The following is a 20611-nucleotide window of genomic DNA, read 5'->3' as shown; positions in this document are numbered from 1 at the left end:
ATCACAACAAGTTTAAGCAATATTTGATTAACACTCAAAATGAGCGGCGAAACTCAGCTTGAGATGTCGGTTGACCCCATCATACCTGACGAAGCTTCTATTGACGACGAGCTCAGTGATGTCGAGCTGGAAGAAGATCGTTCCAGCAGTTTGAGTGAGATTGAAGACAAAGATGCCGAGCAAGAACACGAGGATGATGCTGAGGTCTCAGACGAGCTCAGTAACCCTTCTGAAGATGATGATTCTGAAGCAGAGACAGAGCGACTGGAAGTATCGCCGCATAAGCTAAGAGTACAAAGGAATGTGGTTCTTAATTCCCATAATAGCACCGATTCGCAGGAGCGCAGCCCAAGCAAACTACACAATCATATCATGGCACACGAGGCAGAAGAAGACGAAGATGACGCCGATCCATTATCCGACGACGACGTATCCATTGCCAACGATAGCTCTAAAAGTTCTCGCCATGACGATGCGGAGATGGATCACAATGCGGAGACAGCTGCTACCTCTTTGGAAGATGCTAAGGGCGAAGGAAAGAGGGCATTATCGACGTCTGAAATTGATTCAAAAAAGCGCAAGCGATCGATAATGGGCAGTGGCGGAATCGACGAAGATTTTGATGAACCTTTGCCTAAGCGGACGGGGGCTATCATCGACCAAGGCGATGACTATGCAATCGAGGATGATTTACCCGTAGAAGAAGATGTATCAAATACAATAAGCGGTAATATTTCAGGCGAAGAAGGCGACGGACCACAGGAGCAGGTACTCGCCGATGCGACAGAAGCAATACTTCCCGATGACGAAATTGCCGAAACCGCTAGCATACCGACGTCACCCAAAAGGCGAGGACGGAAGAAGAAAAAGGCTCTGGAAAATGGCACAAATATGGAGGACGAATTAGATGGTTTGCAGAACGGCATGTTGATCAATGGCGAAGATGGTACAAGGAATGGTGAAGAGGACCATGTAGAAAATGAAGAAGATGACGAGGCAGATCTCATATCAAAGACGGAGGAAGAACGTGAGTTTGTTATGCAGCAAGTAAAATTCGAAGATGTGCAGTTTGTTCTAACACAGATTTGAACAGTGGAGAAAAAGATGAGCGCTTTTGATCAGTTAGGTGGTATTGAGAAGAATTTCTCCGTCTTCAGAGACAGGTGAGATTGCATTATTCTCATTGTTTCAATCGCTAATATGATCGTAGATTGTATGATGAACGCCTCGAGCAGATAAATCGAGAGGAGGCTATGCTCCGACAGGACAATCCCACGCACCCGGATCTTCTAGCGATGATGAACGCCGTGGAGGCACGGAGAAACGAGAGGATTCGTGTCGCTGAGAAACTACGTGAATATGAGCTGCAGACTCTCAAAACCTATGCTGTTGCGAGAAGGAGTCAGATTCTGGTTCAATATCGACAAGAAGCGAGAGAGATTCGGGAAAGCAAGATGGAGCAACTAGGCAAACAATGGTACGAGATACAGCATGATAGAAGGAATTACTCTACCGGAGTACCTGAGTACACTCTGAACTATCCTACTCGGAGATCGCAACAAGTCCAGAATCAGGTAGCATATTCCAATGAAGTTTCTATTCTTTCGGGTATCGCAAAACATGTCGGATTTCCAGCTGCTCCATCCATGGCCCAAGCAACACCTGCCGAGCTCGAAGAGGACTTCGAGAAGATGGGAGTAAGTGCATTATTTTAAAGTCATGGTCAGGATTTAGTCCAAGAGATATTTTGTCGAGAGGGACAAGCTGACGGGGCTTTTTCATAGCGGACTACACATGTGCATCAACATGCAGCATTACCTCTGCAGGAATTAGCGGCCTTACGAACAGCAGGATCGACATCACGATTCAGGCCAGCTGAAGAACAGTTCATTGAACAAACACCCTGGGCAAATCCGCAGCATCCCTCCCACGTTCATTTAATACAGCGTCAAACATCAGCCCAGCATACCCCAAGAACCACGAGTCCATTGTCTCAAATTCAAGTACAACCCCGTCGACATTCTCATCAACAAGGCGGCCCTATATCTGGAACGTTTTCGAATATGTCGACATCGGTCCTACAACATTCTAATGGATACATGATGTCTGGTGGAAGAGTTTCCCCACACAATCCATTTTCCAACACTTCTCACTTACATAAGATCGTACCGTCGCCATTGGGCAGTCGACAACCATCGTTGTCGCCAAAGCAAACCAGACCTCCTCATATACCGTTACACATTTCGAACGAGCAACAAAGCAATCAGGCTTCACAGGTAGCCAGCAATCAAACCCATCAGACATCACGCGCCGGACTTCACGATGTGGTCCGAGAGATGGCTCGTGAATCCCCCCCTACAGAGATTGCGTCCAAACGGGAATTGGTTGGTCGCTCTTGACTAATAATTTTATGACTACGAAGGCGCAAATACACGGTTGAAGGTGCATGGCGGGAGTTACGGAAGAAAAGCATCTTGTTTGGTTCGGCGTTTAGGGAAGTATGGTATATGATTCCCTTTGAGAGATATTGCAATCACTCTACATCCATCTGTATTTTTAACGTATTGCTACAAAGCTACAAAGCTACAAACTCGAATTTCATGCAAATTCGAAGAGTTTCCCTTCATCCAAAACGCCTGCCTCAGAATCCATACCAATCATTGCATCTCCTGGTGACCTCATGGCGTGTTCAACTCTATCTTCCTCATTGTAAAGTCGCCTTCCCCATATATGTAGAGCCTAGCCCGCAAGAGCCGTTGTTGATCCTAGTCATATCTTCTCAATTGAGTCAAGAATCTCGTTTGGTTGGTGCGGCTGGTACTTTGACATCTTCAAATTCGTCTTGAGATACTGCTCGAATAGTGAAAGCAACTGTAGACAAATTATTACCGTGAGCTAGTTCGAAATGCTCCCGCGGATACTTACAAACTCCAAGAGCGAATGCGAAAATGCCAGCGCCTGTCAAAGCATTCTTTACAAGATATGGTCTTCGAGCTCGGATGAGAGCGGCAGACTGTTTGTAGTTCTTATCGTAATATGAGGACTTGGGGACTCTATAATGGGTCCTTTGTTAGTATGGACAACTCAACTATTGGGAATTAAATCATGAACTTACAAAGGCATTTTGAATTTTGATCTTTGCAATTTGAAGTGATCAATGGCGCCACTTTCCCAAGAGAAATACAAATGATAAAGTTTATGAGATCCAGCCTTATCGATAAGGCTACCTTGAAATCCGAAACCAGGGCCGCTTTGCTTTTCATTCGAGATTTGGAGCTTGAGGTTGGTTACTGCTGCTGTAATAATAATATCTATCGCGCAAGCTTAAAAAGAGTCGCGTCTACCTTCGAACATCGCATCAAAGAAACACAATTCGTCTGTCAACTTTGATTCTTTCAACCACAGCGCAGAATGGTTTAGAGTCAATTTTACTGCATACTCAACGAATCGATTTAGTGGATATCAGTGTAGTCCTTTCTCACATGCAGCTTGTACATTACAATCAATCAATCCATCGTAGTTCATATTCGACTTCTTTCCCCACAGCTCCTAAGCTTATCCTCCTGTCATCATCATGGCTACCTTGACTGTTGAACAACAAATCAATCAACTGAATGACGCTCGGAAACTTGTGCTCTCAGATGCCAACTATTACACTCAGATCATTCAAGGAATATTACCAATTATTGGACCGACGGCGAGGGTAGAATTGAGAAGATGGGGTGCAGATTTCCTAGCAGAGACCTTTTCAAGTCCAACCATACCTTCATCACAGAAAGAAACTCTGAGCTTGGTCGTACTTGATACATTGAAGGATATGATTGAGAATCCGCACGAAGATAGTGCAGTGGTTAAGAGTATTGTGCAAACAGCAGCTAGCATATACCCGCTTGTCGTTCGATGGATGTATGTTAATTTCTGTATCTCTACTAGCTTATGACTATGACTGGACTTGACCATTCGAAAACCCCCCTCTCTCCTCATATGTATATTGTTGGATAGTGTCAAGCAAACGGCAATCGGAGATGGTTCTAACCTGTGTGCTAAATAGTATTAACAACCCTTACGACATACCAACCTGGGATCGCATGGTCGCAATTAAGACTCGAATACTTCGAATGTGGGATACTGCGAAGCCAGGAATAAGAATATGCTGCATAAAGTTTGCGCAGAGGGTTGTTTTGGTTCAAACAACAGGCGCTGATGCAGATTCGAGAGTATGAAAGACTCCTGGTATTCCTAAAAGACATGATACTAACATTATTTTTATTTCAGCGCGGTGATCCTCTGCAGGTGTCGCTGTCTATGGTACCTCCAAACCATACTCTTCTTCCCCCGCGAAACCTTGAAGCTGAAGCGTCGGGATTGCTTGATAGACTTCTGGGCGTCTTCCAGGAAAATTCTAGGTATGTTGATTCTCTTCAACATCCCTCTTACCTCCACCCCTTCGAAACTGACATTTCTAGCGATGCTGTACTTGTTGATGCAACTTTGAATTCCCTTTCCATTTTAATTCGAGCCCGTCCCCATATTGCAAATAAAATTTTGAATGTTCTATTAAACTTCAATCCCCTGAAACTTGCCAATTCTCCAATGACCCCCAAATTGCGCGTTATGGTTAAATCTATGGAAAAGACTACTAGATCACTACTCACCCATATCAGCAAGCGGTATGTTCCTCAGCCCCTATATGAGTATGTAGGCTGATGGTCGTAGGGACCCCCACAATCCTCTCAATGGGCGAATCCAGCAGTATGTTGAAAGAATGATGCGCTCCAAAACAGAAATATTTGATGAGGCAAACAGAAAGCGTGGACCCCCAGAACCGGTGGACGGTCTAGATCCCGCCAAACGACAAAAGCTCGGTGCCCAAGTTACACCTCCAGCTCCGAATAGACTCCATATACCACCATTAGCACCAGGAAATCACACAGTTGCCGAGCTCTTTACAATCACAACCGATGAAGCTCTAAAAGGATTTGATGTTGCGCTACTATCAGAAGATCTAGTTGTTAAGATTGGTATAACAATCCTCCAGAAGATAGATACTGACACCCTTGAACAAGCTATCAGTGTAAGTTTTGCAAGTTTAATGAAATATCTGCACAAATACTTATTTGGCAAGTAGGGTGTGAAAGGTAGGCTTCAAGCTCTCTCGGAGCCTAAAGCTGAGGAAATCAATGCCGAAACGGCTCCCTTGGGCGTAGAAGATGATGATGATGACTACGAACCCGATTTCTACAATGCCGAGGACACGGAACAAATTTTGAACAAATTAGATAGTTCACCACCCGAGGAGCTTAAAGTGGATATCGAGAAGGTTGCCAATGTGGCTCTTGGACCGTTCACGTTGCCCGCCCCTCCTTCTTTAAATGCCGAGGAAGCGGCGCTGGTTGGCCAAGGTACTGTTTCTCGAGTTTTCGGTGTGATGCAGACTTTAGATGAACCTGTCGCAAGAAAGGCAAAGGCTGGCATAAATAGGCTGGCAGCTAGTGCGTACGACAGAGATGCATGGATCACTATCATTACACGCTTAGCAACGCGCGCTGGGGCTGGTCTCGAAGAACCCTCTGATGCTGTCAAAATGGAATCACCAGATGTTGAGCGATTATCATTAAGTAACACTATACGGCAATCTCTTCTTGTGTACATTCTCGAAGATTTCCGAAAACGAATCGACATTGCAGTTGCCTGGCTGTGCGAAGAATGGTACAATGACAAAGTACAAATGAAGCTTGGAGATGGTTCAGCAGTGTTGCATTACGAAAAATGGACACTCAAGGTATTAGATGGAATTTCCATCTATCTTGATGCGAAAGATAAAGTTTTGACTAGGTTCTTGAGCGAGATTCCAGGATTGAGCCCAGAGGTCTTGAACAAGATTAAAGGGCTTTGCAAAGATCCCACGATGGTCAATCTGTCGCTTACTAGTCTACTGTATTTGGTCATGATGCGACCACCGGTCCGAGAATTGGCCCTTGATGCTGTGGAAGATATTTGGAATACATGTAAGAATTCATTCCTGGTTAATTAGTGGCTATACTAACAATTTTAAAAGATGAGAATGCTAAGCCCATTGCCGCCAAATACCTCAAAAAATGGCGGCCAGGATTTGAGGAGCGGTTACTCAAAAGCGATTAGGAAACGAAATCAAATGGCATGATTGTTAGTGCTTAACTGCATCGAACAAGCTGGGGTTTAACTTAATTTCAATGGACATGTCCTACTTGTATTTTAGTAACCCTCGCATTTAAGCATTAATCGGCGTATAAAGGGAATTTCATAGGACATGAATTAGGTTGGAGGTCAAAAAAAAGGTCAAGTACACATTACTGTCTCATCTGTGTTTTTTTCCTGGGAGGCAGAAACAGATACAGCGGTACATATCTTGCTCGAATTAGCAACTGGATCATATTTTTTTTAGTACGATCTGTATAATCGATAGACAAAACTAAGATTATAATCTATTTCTTCTGGCGAAATCATTGTGTGGTGAATTTTGTGTTAACCCCGGATGACATCCTGAGATAGTCCTAAAAGATCTTGGGCTCATTTGTCAACAGCCGAAACATCATGAATCGTAAGAAACTCGAAGAGAACATCGAGCGGATGCCCTTCACAACGATATATTGGTAGCTTTAGCAAGCTTTTACCTTGACCATCTATTTTTGCGTCCTGCAAGTCAACGGTCAATTGTTCTTCTCCTGCTGATTAAGCACCGAATCAAAGGAGAGAACTTCTGGTTGTAACCAACTAAGCGCAAGACATAGGCCAATAGCTGGGAGATAAAGTCGAACTCATATCGCTCGCATAGTCTGAAATCATGGTTTCATGGCCGTTAGACCAACAAATGAAGCATTCAGATATCCGGTCTGATACGTGTGGAAAATATCTGGAAATACTGATGCCCAAGAGCACCCCTTTTTTGAATGACATCAAATAATTATCCTATGCTTAAAATTGTAGTGGAACTTCGCGACAATTTCAGTGGCTTCAATTCGCAGGTTTTTCTTTCAAATGATGTGATATAAAGGTGCCTGCACCCTTTGATGACTATCTCTGGACTCTCAAGTAAAATCCGGGGGGGCATAAGGATGTTTCGGGAGGTGCTGAACGTCTGACGCCTTCAATCTTTGGGCTTTGAATACTTCCCAATTGAACTCATTGAAGAGGGAATATTAAGACTTCAACAAGATTGGACGAAAAAGCGAAAGATAAGGCAAAGGCTAAAGCAGAATGGAAGAGAGAGAGAGAGTGATGACTTAACTTTAGATATTTTAAAGGAGTATTTGCACATCTCCAAGCTTTAAGAACGGTATGTAAATGAGTAGGAAAATAGATAGGGTCATCGTTAAAGGGTTGTTAGACCTGCTCTAGCGGATTTACCGGAGAAACACCCTGGTTATTGAGGGTTACGGGAAGAAAAAGCATAAGACATCGAATCTTCATATCATGCGAAATGGAGCCTCCTATAATTAACATCTATTTATTCAAAACGGTAGCTTTTAATGCTTGGTTAGGATTGGAATAGGCGAATGGATATACGGTAGGCCGAAATTGAATAGAAGGGAACTCTTGATTTCATTCAGTACTGTACTTGCTCTAATAGATATCTAAAATTTATTAGTACATCTATCGCTTGTCAGATCTGGTGAAGACATCGAAAGTCTAAGGGGAATGTTTGTTAGCAAGTCTTTGAACAACTGACCGACTTCATTGGTAGTGTGATTAACTACTTGGGGTATTTTTGTAGAGTTCTCCATAAGGTGGTGGTCACCGATACTTAGCCAACTTATTATTCCGTAGATATATCAAAATACCCCCTCCGCTCCACTTCATTGTTTACTGACGTATAGGTACGTATAGTCTATCAGTCTACTCCATACCTACAGAGGAACATCCGAACCCCTTACCGGCATTGACAGTAGACCGTTTTAATGCGGGACTTGTCCAGTTCGTTGCTCGGCCAGCCAAATTCATTGGATGGGGCGTTGCATGATAATCCATAATCCTCCATACAGGGTTCCGCTATCTTGTAAACTCAAAAGGAACTTCCGAGAAAACATACTATGAACCCCCAAAAACAACTACATCGTCTTGTATGCATCATAATTAATACCTAGCAACACTTAACCGGGACCTCATTCTGGTCATCATTCAATCTACATTCTATTTATACCCCCCCACGAAAGAAAAGACGACACCGGTAGCTTTGTTTTCGTTACACAAAGAGCATAAAACAACTCATGGAAGTCGTGTATTGCTTGATAGGGTTATCCTAGATTTGAAAAGGAGAAATGAGCAATGTCAACTCTAGCAGAAACTCCTCCCTCGGATTCATCCTTCAGACGAGTCCAAGTTCATACCGATTCTTCAAGTATAGGTAAGCTTACATTTCCGATTATAATCCATAAGATTCTTTTCGCAAAGGCATCATGGTCTGCGCCTTAAATTTCAATGAAGAATTGGAGTTACAGGAAAAATATCAACATACATTGGTCTGTCTGTTTGGTCAATCGGTCGTCTTTATCCGAAACTCCCCTCATTTACTGAATGAATATTTACGAAACCCAGTGCGATCGTGAACAATGACTAACCAGCCTTTTTACCAGATTCCGAATCCTCCCACGTTAATAGGACACAAAACACTCCTACACATGCCCCCCTCACCATACTCTCTTCCAGCGCAATGAATATGCCTCACCTGAATACGGATCCCTCTCTACTCAAATCTTCAACGGGCACAATTAGATCCGTACCCTCCGACGACTCTAGACTTAATGCGAATTCTCAGGACGATAGCCCGACTGCGCAATTCCCATCACAGAACGACTCCAATATACCCATCACTCCAAGAAAAAGTAGCTATAATTCTATAAATGGCCCAAAATCTCCACTTAGTCGACAAAATCCGCCCGCGCTAGGCATGACGAACGGAGTGGTCAGGAGCATATCTACTGAATTCGGCTCTACCAAATACTCAAGCAGCAATGTTCATGTTGTAGGAGAAAGCCTCGCGAATGATGGCGAAGATTTTAACTCTGCTATTGGAAAGGCAAACTTGGGAAAGTCAGGAAGAGTGATAGAGCGTTTGACCAAGGAAAATGACATGTTGAAGCGCGATGTCAAGATTGAGAGGCTGAGAGCAGAAGAGGCTCTCGATCAGGCTAGACTAGCTGAGAGCAGATTCGCCCAAGAGAATGAGGAGTGGGAACGGAAGTTACGTGATGCTGCTTTGAATTCAACTGTCTTGAAGAGGAGAGAACGACAACTTGCGGATGCCAAAGAGAAAATCGAAGCAGAACGACTCAAGGCCGAAAAAGCTAGTGAGAGTGAGCTCTTTTGGAAGAGTGAGATGGAGAAAATACAGAAGGAATGCAAAGCGAAGGTCGAAGAGGCTCAGAGCCGAGCCGAGCTATACGAAGGGAGAAACAACGTGATGACCAACCATTGGAAGGACCAAGAAAAGCAGGCTAGTCAAACAGTGGCGAAGCTGGAAAAGGAAATCAAAATAATTGTGAAAGAAAGGAGGGCTGATGATGAGAAAATTACCATGCTAAAACGCCTCGCGGAGCAACAAGCGGATCAACTAAAAGCACTACAGAAAGAAAAAGATGACGTTGATCGGAAGTATGAGGAGTATAAGGCAGAGAAAGAGCAGTCCCTCGCGGATATCAAAGAGAATGCTAGGAAGCAGGAGAAGGCCAACGAGGAAATTATGGTGGAGGCGCAGAGAGTTCTTGGGGAGCTGAAGTGGGCTCTGAATGTCAAGAAGCATGTGAAAGGAGCTGAATAAAGAGCCCGAATATCCACCCTGAGTCCTTGGACTCGCCAATTTCACTGGTTCGAACTACTCTTCTTCCCACTTGGATCTTTTAATTTTCGACACACATCAATCACTTGCTTTCAAACTACAGTACATTCCGTATCTCTTGAGCGCTCTGGCGACCCCAACGACTGCATTGCATTGTCAGGATACTGTTGTATGTTCTGCGCTTTTGTACATTAGACACTATGGTTTTGGTATCTCGGGTTGAACTTGGGCCAAGAAGCCCAGGGTGTTAAGGAGTTTCTTTCTTGTCTTTACTTGGGCCTAAGCATTGTACATTGGGGCAAACACTGGGAAGTCGATGAGAGTTAGATTTTGCCTGGGTTACTGGTGATGATTAAATGAACTAGATTTATTTTTGATGGTTTTACAGTGCAAAATTTGCTTTCAATCTTTTTGGTCACAGTCTGACGCAAAGGTAACATGTAATATCCTTGATATTTCTGGCTCCAATAATGGTTGCTTTTCTACCTTTTACACACGCCGCAGCGGCAGGCAGCAGAAGTGTGAAGCCATTTGCCGGCTCTGAAACACGCAAGTACCCATGTGACCGGCTGCTGAGCAAACAGCCGAGTTGGTTAAGATGATATAAACCTCATTCACTTTTGCTGTTCAACCGATAGGTGTTCTGTGGTTTTTGCCATAGGGCTCCAAGGTTGTTTTTACTAGCTCCGTTTTTGATATTTACTTCCTTCCTTCCTCGTTTACCAAACTCTCTCCATTGCCCATCGCGAATTTTCTCCACGCGATCACATAACAACAACACCCCCCTTGAATGCTTTCTATCTTCAAGATCTCAGCTGCGTGTATTTGATACTACATTCACTTTATTTCTTCTCTTCTTCCTCATTCAACGACTTTATCCGGGCTGTGGTATACGTGCCGAAAATAAGTTCAAGGTCTGCCGCAAAGGTTATCTCTCAAAGATGAGCGTAGATATCCAGAGAAACGGTGCGCGTGGCTCATCCGCTACTGCTGCTACTGATCCCTTGTCCGATACTAGTGATCTGGGAAATCTTGCCAATAGTAGGATTTCAACAGTTACTATTGCCTCCGAATGGCATTTCAAGCCAGCAGGCGTTATGGAAGTCGAGAAACGTTTCGCGAAGAAACGAGACCGGATGCGTGCTGTAAGTGTCTGTCATTTTAATTCGTATGGTAGTACTCTCTCAAAGTATAGTTCATCATTCTTCCCAAGCCTTCGAAAACTCTTTCCAGGTTGCAGTTGGGTTTTTGGGTCTCTTTGAAGGGCTGGCTATTTATATCTTCACATTCGCACAGGCAGCGCAGATTTTATGCCACATTGTTTCATATATTTCTACGTATTCTCTTACATTCAAACACTACTATTAATAAGACTTGAAGGATAATCACTGAGGGTAAACTAGGACGGTTATATTCAATGGCACGACCAAGATCACCATTTCCTGCTCTTCTCGGAGAGACATCTTATACCTCTTTTAGAAGAATTACGTCAGATCACGAGAGCGATTATTGTACAGGAGGGCGGCGACAGGGAACCTGATTCAGAGGATGATGATGAAGATGATGAAGGTGATACATATAGCGACTTATCAACAGAGGTGTGCTATTTGAACTGTATATTTCATTGCAATAAACGCTGACATTTCCAAAGTTCCAGAGCAAATTGATCGCGAAAGTGACCCACTACGAACAATTTCAGCACACACGCCCACCCAACCCGGATACTGACGATGACTTTTACCCAGATACCATCAAGAACTTCGACTATCGCTCCGTCTGGACCTACCCTGCAGAAATATTGATGGACAAAATCTTGAAAGTGGCCGTTGTTCAAGAGCTAGAAGCCATGACGGATAGCAAAATTGACGTATCACCCAGCCAGTCGACGGTTTATATCGGATCAGAAAGGAATCGCAGTGTTGATTTGGTAATCATTAAACTCGAAAATATTGCGAAGTATAGTGTGAGTGAAAAATCTAAGCTCTTTCATTTCATCACAAACGACTTTTAAGCTAACTATCTACGTAGTTGACATATACCTCTTTCGATCACATCTTCTATACAGAAGAGGTAGAATCGTGCAAGTTTATTATTAAAGCATTTCCCGAGATAAAGAAGAAATTTCTTGAAACTACTCTTTTGGAACGAGTTCTTTTTCCTAAATACTTGTCTGAAAGACTCACAGTTCGAGCCTGTCCATGGAACATGGCCAAAGTGACGTATACCCCGTTTAAGATCGCTAAGCATACTCCGGCAGTACCCAGTCCAGGAACACAAGTCGCTGCAACAAAACCATGGGCTGGGTTTGTTTGGAAGCCTCGAGGGACTCCAGCAGATGATCCTGTGAAATATTTCCCCAGTGGATATGCAAAGGAAATCAAGAGACAAGAAGATGAAGAGGAGCAGCCGGAAGATAAAGCTGATAGCTCCGCGCACGTTGATATTGAGGGCTGGGTGGCAAATGCGACAACCACTGCCGATCCTTCACAGAGACTAAACGGTGGTGATTGGGGAGGCACCATTGAGACGCCTAACAATTCCTTAGCTCGCCTAGCCATGGCCTCGGAACCAGACGCGAATTCAAACGGTAAAACGAATACTGAAAGGTTGAAGGATTTCATTCAACGAGAGACGAGAATCAAGCCGGGCATGCCTCTCACTGCTGTAGAATGTTTAAGCACACTAGCTGAGTCGGAGACGAACCTATTGGATGGTAAGTTATATATCATGAACCAACCAAAACTAAGTCTTGTGCTGAGTAGTACATAGGGGAGTTGCCGCTACAAGTGGGAACAGACAAGAAGGGTGTGTTGCAGTCAAGCCTTCTTGATTCTGCACTTGATGCGGAACTGACAAATTCTGATTGGGACGCGTTGAGGCACAACGCCTCGGAGAATGCACTAATTGATGTTAGTTCGAATCCAACAAGATCACCCAATCTGAAAATATTCGATATGACAGACAGTTCGAATGCTTGGGGGACTCATCAATTTACAGCATTGGAACCACCAGCATCTTCATCGTCTTTGTGGTCGCTTGGCCAGCCACAGCTTCCGTCCGAGGAGCTGGAGGGTCTTATGACTACGGTATCTCCTTCGATGGAAGATTCAACATTAAATTCTGGTAATGATTTATCTAATCTAATTGGATCTTCCTGTTCACCTAGATTATCTGGTAGTTCTGGGCCTACTTTGATGTCTCTCAATAATTGGCAAAGACTGCACTCTCCGCAAAGCGTGGGGCTTTCAGAGTCGGAAGCAAATCGCGAAAATAGATTACCACCGCCTCGGCGTCAACATGAGGATGAAGTGAATACTCGAGTTTTTCATAAGACTATGAATCAAAAGGCATCGCCTAAGAAAGAAGTATCGAAGCCGAGGATTGTGGCAAGACCACAGGAGTCTTTCCTGAAAGACGTCGAAGGAATGTTTAGTGCTTTAATGACGCAAGTGAGAGGTTTTCGCGGCGAAGTCAAGGTACATATCGACTTTGGTAAAATCTTGCTAGGGAACCTTCCCGTAAAGATCGTTTCCAAAGAACAGAACATCAAACCATATGATGAGCCTTTTATCACTAGGCAATTGCGCCCACCACCCGAGATGAATGTCAGAATTGGAGATGGCCCTGAGCTTTTCTTCACCGATATATTAACTACATTAGAAGCCGACACCACATATCTCTCTAATCTCAAAAACAGAGACGATGCTCGTCTCTGGTCCGAAAATTGTTCGGAGTGGAAGGTTACATATGAGTTTATGTGCGAAGAGTTACGCACTGAAAATTATTTCACCATCGAAATCGATTCAGAGACCTTCAATACCCACATTGTAGTGTTGAGGAAGTTTGGACAAATCTATGTACATGGCACAATGCGCCACTGGGATCTCAAACTTACAGTAGATGGGATTGAAGACGAGAAAGAAATTCGCAATAGCTTGCCTGGCTACCATAATCTAGCTACAGAAATTCAGCGAAACCTTTATATTCCGTGAGTTTGAAAGTATCATCACTTAAGCATTTAAACTGATGTCGAGCATTCTAGTCCTGAAAATGAGAAACCAAATCACTATTTCAAAATCCCGAAACAGATTGCGGACGAATTTGAAATCTATCATCTCAAGATCCGTAAGACTAGAACGTTCAACAGTTTGGATGGAAGTTCTAAGTTACATATCACGGAGGTTGATAAATCCTGTGGACACAAATTGCCAGTCAAAAATCAAGAAATCGTGGTCTACATTTTCCCTGAAGAGAAAAAAGAACATAACATGGAAAGGAACTCGGAAGAAGTTTCTAGTTACTCTGAAGAGAAGAAAGATCCCGGCATGGAAACCAATTGGCAAGAAGTTTCTATCACATCTGTTCCGATGAACAACCTCCTTCAACAAAATATGAAGCTCGAGCTTGGTGAAGAAGTACAATGGACAATCCAGGATCTGGCAGAAAAAAACGTTTCCAACAGCTTTATCAAACCCGCATGTACCATGCTTGTGCAGATGGACGGTGTCGGCTTTTATAACGATGGCCAAGATCTCAAGGCTTAGATATGGATTTCATTTCACTGCAATATAATGCTGAACGTCACTGAATACCAAATTGCTCTCTCATAGCTTCAAGGGATAGATGCGTGGTTTGCTGCGTCGAGAAAGGGGATGATGGGTGTTGGCTTGTTTTGAAGTCAAAGATGACGGCATTCTATTGGCTATTATTGCTATTTTCACTGGGATTTTACTCGGGATTTTATATTCTCTAACACAGTTGTAAAATAAGCAAAATAAAGCCATCATAAAATTGCTTATGCGTTGAAAATTCACAATTCTCGTCATCCACAAGACAAAAGTAGAGCCCCGAATGAATAAGTTGATGTATATTTCAAATGTATTTCGTCAATAGTACCGAAAGATAAGAAGCTATTTCTTATACCTTTACGTTCGTGTATATACTAGGTAGACATGACCAATTGAGCCGAAAATGAGATCGTGAATTGTATGATGAATCATATATATTGACCCAATCATTTGAAATGAAGTAGCATTGATCATTTTGACCGTTGTAAAAAGGAAATATGGACTATGATTATTATATTTTGTATGGCGATAGGAGATAATAGATAATTATTGACCTACGTCATCGTGAAAGAGCGTCACCACTACATATGCATCTTTTGGCCTCTTCATTCCTCAACATTCACAATTCCCCTACCAACTCAACTCCAATTTTGACACTCCCAAACGATAGTATATCCTCTATCAAACTATTCACGAAAAGAATCCCCCCCTAGGTATATCTCGAAAATCAAATGTCCGACGATAATCCAGCCATGTCGAAGACGACTAGAGATCTTCTGACAAAGGTTAGAAAGATTGTGCCGCCAATGCTCAGTCACTTCCACAAAGGTATATCCCGATGATTTGGTACAGCTACGTTTAATTGACATATCTAAGGGCAAATGGGTAGAGTGGCGGTTATTGGTGGTAGTGAGGATTACACTGGCGCACCATATTTTTCTGCAATGGCCAGTGCTAGACTGGGCGCAGATATGGTATGGATTCCTGCGATAATTTATCTCTATGATATACGCTTGTCTTTGGCTAACATGGAGATATCCAGAGTCATGTAATCTGCGAGCCCCAGGCCGCACAGGTTATTAAAACGTACTCGCCAAATTTAATGGTTCATCCATTAATGCGACAATCGTCCCATGCCAAAATGACCGAAACAGCTGGTTCGATCGCTCAAAATGTTATCGATATGTTACCGCGATTACATGTCATCGTTGTGGGACCTGGCTTGGGACGCGATAAATTAATGCAGGATACATGTGTAAAGGTTCTTCAAGCTGCGCGGGAATATAATATGCCCTTTGTTCTCGATGCCGATGGTTTGCAGCTGGCTTCGTCGAGACCGGATCTAGTCCAGGGATATAGGGAGTGTATCTTGACGCCGAATGTGGTGGAGTTTGGGAGGCTGTGTAGGAGTAAGGGGATTGATGTTGAGGGGTTGAATGCGGAGGAGGGTGCGGAGAAATTGGCTAGGGCGTTTGGTGGTGTTACGATTGTGCGGAAGGGTCCGCAGGATTATATTTCTAATGGGGATGAGACGTATGTTAGTGATATTCAAGGGGGGTTGAAGAGGAGTGGTGGACAAGGTGATACGTTGACTGGAAGTTTGGCGACGTTTTTAGGATGGAGAAAGGCTTATTTGGATAAATTGTGGGATCATGAGGGTGATATTGATGAGATTGAATCGTTAGCTCTAGCGGCATTTGGAGGTAGTAGTATAACAAGAGTTAGTACCCTCTCCTTTCCCCCCTAGCACAACGTTGGCAAATACTAACCTTCGATAGGAATGTTCGAGGCTAGCGTTTGCTAAGAAGGGTAGGAGTTTACAGGCTAGTGATCTGACTGAAGAAGTATACGCCGCATTTACAAATCTTCTTGATCCGGAAGATGCGCCTGCTAAGTTGTAGATTAATATTTACCTAGATAATACATGACTCTCTAGTACTTCCAACCTTGACGTAAGATTGTATCTATCCTAACTACATACCTACATCCTAATTATTAATTCCCAATACCGTTACCAACCACGCACGTGCGAAAGCAGAGTAGAGAATCAAGAATTACCTACAAGTATCTAGGTAGGTAAGATTACTTCACGCATGCAGTCTATCTCAGAACTTCTGGAAGTAACTTCATCCGTTCGTTCCAGCTACCCTTAAGGTTAGGTTAATACAGTAACGAAAACTAAATATCAAAAAAATACAAAGCTAATTTCTAGACGTGCAACGAAAGGAAAGGAAAGGAAAGGAAAGGAAAGGAAAGAGAAGCTTTAGGATAGGTTTGACGCGTAGCTGGATGCGAGGGTCTTCCTGTAGGGGTAATATGTTGTTGTGGAGTGGAGTGGAGTGGATTGGATTGGTGGTTGTGCGTATGTCTGGGTTGGTAGATTGGTTGGTTGGTTGGTTGGTTGGTAGGAGGGAGGTTGGTAGTAGAGAGGCACCTAGGAGATTTTCTTACTGCATGTTTGAAATGAGGGGGTGGGAGAGGGGGGCAAGGGAGGGGTGCTGAAATAGGGCTGCTTATGCCGTGGGTGTTTTTGTGTATGTTTGTTTCATGTTGTGATTTTTGGGTTGTTAGGTAGGTATTGTCATGTTGGGTTTTTGGTAGGTAGGTAGGAAGGAAAAAGCGGCCAATCGGATGGCTTCGAATGTGATGGAACTTTACCGGGATGGCTGGATGGATGGGCTGATCCGGGGGTAGGTAGGTAAGGTATGTAGCAGTAGGTCTTGTGGATGCATTGAGGAAAGGTGGGTTTATGTATTAGCTGGGCAATATGCAGTTGATTGATGGAAGGCTTGGAGGGACTAGTAGTAAGCTATGGGAGGATATTACTGGCCACTAGCTAGTAGATATATTGTTATGCTCACGTTTACAGTCTTCTACTCCCTAAATTAAAACTCCTCGCAATTGAAATATTAATCCCACCAGTTGATTTAAGGAAATTTTCAGCGCGATAGACTAAGTGGCTGGAATCTGCAATATTTTTGTTGTTGCTGTTGGAATGAATTTAGTAAGATCTTATTGTATATTATAGTTTGAATAAGAATAAGAATACTAGAAGCTGACAGTAGGTATTGACAGTAGCTTAGAAATAGCAATGGCAATGTTAATATCAATATTATCTTCTAGATACTTATTATGAAACTGACTATTAGGCAATTACTAGGTAATTATCCTATAGCTATCGTCGTCGCATCAATATTTGATCTCTTCTCATCCTCTTGTTATACATCTAGTATTCTTACTATCGATTCTTACTCCTCACGAATTCCCACTTCTCGCTGTCATTATCACCGTCATTATCATCATCATCTATCCCATCCCATGCCAACAATAAAGGAGATCTAAAAATCGTAATCCTACAATTAATACCCAAATTCAAATCATGAAAAGATATATCACCTGCCTCCCTACCCAGTCGGTAGATAAATCACCGTCCACAACGCTATATCTCTCCTATCTACTCAGTAGCTCCATGGCCCACTTGCTGGGAAGAGCTCGCATTTAGATTGGGGGTTGGAATTGGTTGGGGAGGGGTGTTTTATATACAGAGAGGACTTGGGGGATGGGAGTGGAAATATAGGAGAAGGGATATGTGTTGGAGTTAAGTGTTGGGGGTATTCACTTATTTGGGGATTTGAGGTTTGAGTATTCACTCATTATTGAAGAGGGGTGGGTAGGAGAGTAGGTATTGGATGGTATTTTAGTTGGTGGATGGTCTTGTTTTTTCTTATTCTGCTTTTTGATAGAGGATTTATTGGATTTTGGATAAGGTTGTTACATGTTGCTTCACACTAATATGGTGTGCGTATTGGGTATATCTAAACTTATTTAACTTTCCATTGTCAAATTGATAATGTTAACAATCTACCATTATGTTTAAGCACATTTAAACAGTTTTGACAGTGATTAAAATGTGAAAGAGCTCTTTGGCATCGATATAGAGATCTCTTTCACATAGATCTCTTACCATAGAATACCTATTTTCGAGCTGACAAGCTGACAAGCGGGAAAGTACGTATAAGTACGTATACGTACGTTGTTGACCCGAGACATATTAAGCACAGGCACAGCTTACAACTAATAACCAATAGGAAACTAACATCAGAACATGGGATATATGTGGAGTAGATAACCCAACTACCCCGCGAATCTTATCTTACCCCTCTCTATCGCTGGCACAATCACTTTATATGTATACAGAATATATTCATCTAATGAATTTACCATTGCACTACCCATCCTTACAGCAATATCACCTATTCCCAATCTCATCCCAACCATGAAATCGCTCCTCAAGCCCTTTCACCAGGGCACATCTGCCATTTGCACGATACCCAGAACCCGAATCCGCATTAATCCGCATCATATCAGAATGGCAAGTAGTACTGCAGTAACGAGAGACTATGGAAAAAGAACGGCAATTGTTACTGGATCCGCGCGGGGGATGTAAGATTTCGAATTAATCCCTCGTGAAATCATCATGGTTAACAAGTATTAGAGGTAAAGCTATCGCGATCAGATTAGCCGAAGATGGTTTCGATGTTTGCATCAATGATATTTCTGCAAATCAAGCGGGTATTGATGAGGTTTGTCCTTCGGCCCCGGGAAATATCTCCATTTCCAGAATAGGATAGTATAGTGTACTAATACATTCAAGACGGTGAAAGAGATCCAGAATCTGGGACGAGCATCATACGGTCACGTTGCGGATGTTTCCAAACGTGCCGAAGTGGATGGTTTGGTTGAAGCCTCGGTTAAGAATCTAGGGACTTTGAATGCCATGGTTGCGAATGCTGGGATTGCGCAAGTCAAATCGCTTTTATCGCTCTCTGAAGATGAGGTTCGGAGAATGTTCGACGTGAATGTTTTTGGTATTTTTAATTGTTATAGCGCTGCTGCCAAGCAAATGATTAAACAGGGTGGAGGTGGAAAGATAATAGGTGCTGCTAGGTATGTCCAACTGAAAAGAAATCCTCGCATGGTTTATTGAATATTTTCATAGTATTGTTGCTTTTAAACCATTTGCCTTGCTCTCACACTACAGTGCTTCGAAATTCGCCGTAAGAGGCTTCACTCAAGCCTTTGCTATGGAAATGGCTGAACATAAGATTACTGTTAATGGTTATGCGCCTGGAATAGTTGGAACAGCCATGTGGGATTTGATAGATGAGGAACTTGGAAGGACAAAAGGTGTTGAGAAAGGAACGACGATCAAGAAGTATACTGATGAACTTATCTTGCTGGGAAGAACGAGTGTTCCTACAGATGTATCGAAATGTGTTAGTTATTTGGCGAGTCCAGATAGTGATTATATGACAGGACAGACTTTGATTATTGATGGTGGAATCGTTATGAATTAATAACTTTGTAGTAATTTATCTGCCTATTGCTTATTTTTTTTGGAGTAAATGAATGAATATTCACCTTTGACCATGATCTAGCTCACTCTTCTGCAAGTTCTTCCAGGCGAGACGTCTCCGGTTCTAGCCCTAGATATACCAAAAAAGTTCTTTAAACGACATTCTTATAATACCTTTTGTACACAAGTCGTGATTGAATCATATCATATCATTGAATAAAAATAATAAAACAGAATCTGGTACTTGAATAAAATCAACTATTGATTAGAACGAATATACTTTTTAGAAGTTGTGAATAGTTTGAAGAAATTCTGCCCTCCCTTTTATCCACCAACAACAACATTCTTTTTGAATGCTTGATTATCATCATCGCAGCGTAATATCACCGCTAGAGATTAATTAGACTAGCTCAAAGGCAAGCTTCCAAAAAATCACCATTGTTATTCATAAATACACGGGTGTCTCTTGGCCTCGAAACTTTTAAGAACTATGCTAATCTGTCGCCTACCAGAAGAATAGAACATAGAAGAGAGATATCCAAAGACCGTAGGAGTCTGAAAATAATATAAAAAGTAAAATAAATTTAGCCAAATCAAAAGAAACTTAGGTCTACTATATCAAAAACTCCATCATTATTGTTGTTCTGAGAAGCAGATCAAAAAAAAGAAAAAAGAGAATAACATATCCACCACACTATCTCCATTCACAAAACCGAGTATCTGAATAATCATCCAGATCTCTAGAGATTTCTAGATTTTTATCTTTCTCTAATTCTTAATCTTTGATCTTTTAATATAAAATTTCATATTTATATTTCTAGCTAGGATTTGATATCACTTTAGCTATTACCTCCAAGCTTAAGAAAGAAAAAA

At 42.5% G+C, this 20611-nt stretch overlaps 9 protein-coding genes across 9 annotated transcripts; 7 read left to right on the top strand and 2 right to left on the bottom strand.

The window, feature by feature from the left end:
- Positions 1-39: 39 nt before the first annotated feature.
- On the top strand, positions 40-2399 carry SS1G_01693 (hypothetical protein; the record flags this gene model as incomplete). Its single annotated transcript, XM_001597449.1, has 4 exons — positions 40-1027; positions 1094-1163; positions 1211-1697; positions 1785-2399. The coding sequence occupies 4 exons, from the start codon at positions 40-42 to the stop codon at positions 2397-2399; spliced, it is 2160 nt and encodes a 719-aa protein (XP_001597499.1).
- Positions 2400-2788: 389 nt separating this feature from the next.
- Positions 2789-3123, bottom strand: SS1G_01692 (predicted protein; the record flags this gene model as incomplete). The annotated part of the gene is made up of 3 exons (XM_001597448.1): positions 2789-2871; positions 2926-3053; positions 3116-3123. The coding sequence occupies 3 exons, from the start codon at positions 3121-3123 to the stop codon at positions 2789-2791; spliced, it is 219 nt and encodes a 72-aa protein (XP_001597498.1).
- Positions 3124-3574: 451 nt separating this feature from the next.
- SS1G_01691 (hypothetical protein) lies at positions 3575-6141 on the top strand (the record flags this gene model as incomplete). Its single annotated transcript, XM_001597447.1, has 5 exons — positions 3575-3906; positions 4467-4670; positions 4717-5074; positions 5129-6008; positions 6059-6141. 5 exons carry the CDS (start codon positions 3575-3577, stop codon positions 6139-6141), a joined length of 1857 nt encoding a protein of 618 aa, XP_001597497.1.
- Positions 6142-7632: 1491 nt separating this feature from the next.
- On the bottom strand, positions 7633-7980 carry SS1G_01690 (predicted protein; the record flags this gene model as incomplete). The annotated part of the gene is made up of 2 exons (XM_001597446.1): positions 7633-7668; positions 7891-7980. 2 exons carry the CDS (start codon positions 7978-7980, stop codon positions 7633-7635), a joined length of 126 nt encoding a protein of 41 aa, XP_001597496.1.
- Positions 7981-8926: 946 nt separating this feature from the next.
- On the top strand, positions 8927-9796 carry SS1G_01689 (hypothetical protein; the record flags this gene model as incomplete). The annotated part of the gene is made up of 1 exon (XM_001597445.1): positions 8927-9796. One exon carries the CDS (start codon positions 8927-8929, stop codon positions 9794-9796), a length of 870 nt encoding a protein of 289 aa, XP_001597495.1.
- Positions 9797-10284: 488 nt separating this feature from the next.
- Positions 10285-10416, top strand: SS1G_01688 (predicted protein; the record flags this gene model as incomplete). The annotated part of the gene is made up of 1 exon (XM_001597444.1): positions 10285-10416. One exon carries the CDS (start codon positions 10285-10287, stop codon positions 10414-10416), a length of 132 nt encoding a protein of 43 aa, XP_001597494.1.
- A 339-nt stretch (positions 10417-10755) lies between these two features.
- Positions 10756-14358, top strand: SS1G_01687 (hypothetical protein; the record flags this gene model as incomplete). The annotated part of the gene is made up of 7 exons (XM_001597443.1): positions 10756-10959; positions 11218-11412; positions 11472-11777; positions 11843-12527; positions 12577-12619; positions 12981-13802; positions 13857-14358. The coding sequence occupies 7 exons, from the start codon at positions 10756-10758 to the stop codon at positions 14356-14358; spliced, it is 2757 nt and encodes a 918-aa protein (XP_001597493.1).
- Positions 14359-15263: 905 nt separating this feature from the next.
- On the top strand, positions 15264-16283 carry SS1G_01686 (hypothetical protein; the record flags this gene model as incomplete). The annotated part of the gene is made up of 3 exons (XM_001597442.1): positions 15264-15356; positions 15425-16102; positions 16161-16283. 3 exons carry the CDS (start codon positions 15264-15266, stop codon positions 16281-16283), a joined length of 894 nt encoding a protein of 297 aa, XP_001597492.1.
- Positions 16284-18751: 2468 nt separating this feature from the next.
- On the top strand, positions 18752-19739 carry SS1G_01685 (hypothetical protein; the record flags this gene model as incomplete). The annotated part of the gene is made up of 4 exons (XM_001597441.1): positions 18752-18825; positions 18878-18965; positions 19037-19329; positions 19424-19739. 4 exons carry the CDS (start codon positions 18752-18754, stop codon positions 19737-19739), a joined length of 771 nt encoding a protein of 256 aa, XP_001597491.1.
- Positions 19740-20611: the final 872 nt, after the last annotated feature.

The sequence above is a fragment of the Sclerotinia sclerotiorum genome, genomic scaffold (genome assembly GCF_000146945.2).
Source record: "Sclerotinia sclerotiorum 1980 UF-70 scaffold_2 genomic scaffold, whole genome shotgun sequence".
In the NCBI taxonomy this organism is placed as follows: domain Eukaryota; kingdom Fungi; phylum Ascomycota; class Leotiomycetes; order Helotiales; family Sclerotiniaceae; genus Sclerotinia; species Sclerotinia sclerotiorum.
The sequence above is the reverse complement of the archived record's forward strand: the minus strand, read 5'-3'. Positions and strand labels throughout refer to the sequence as shown.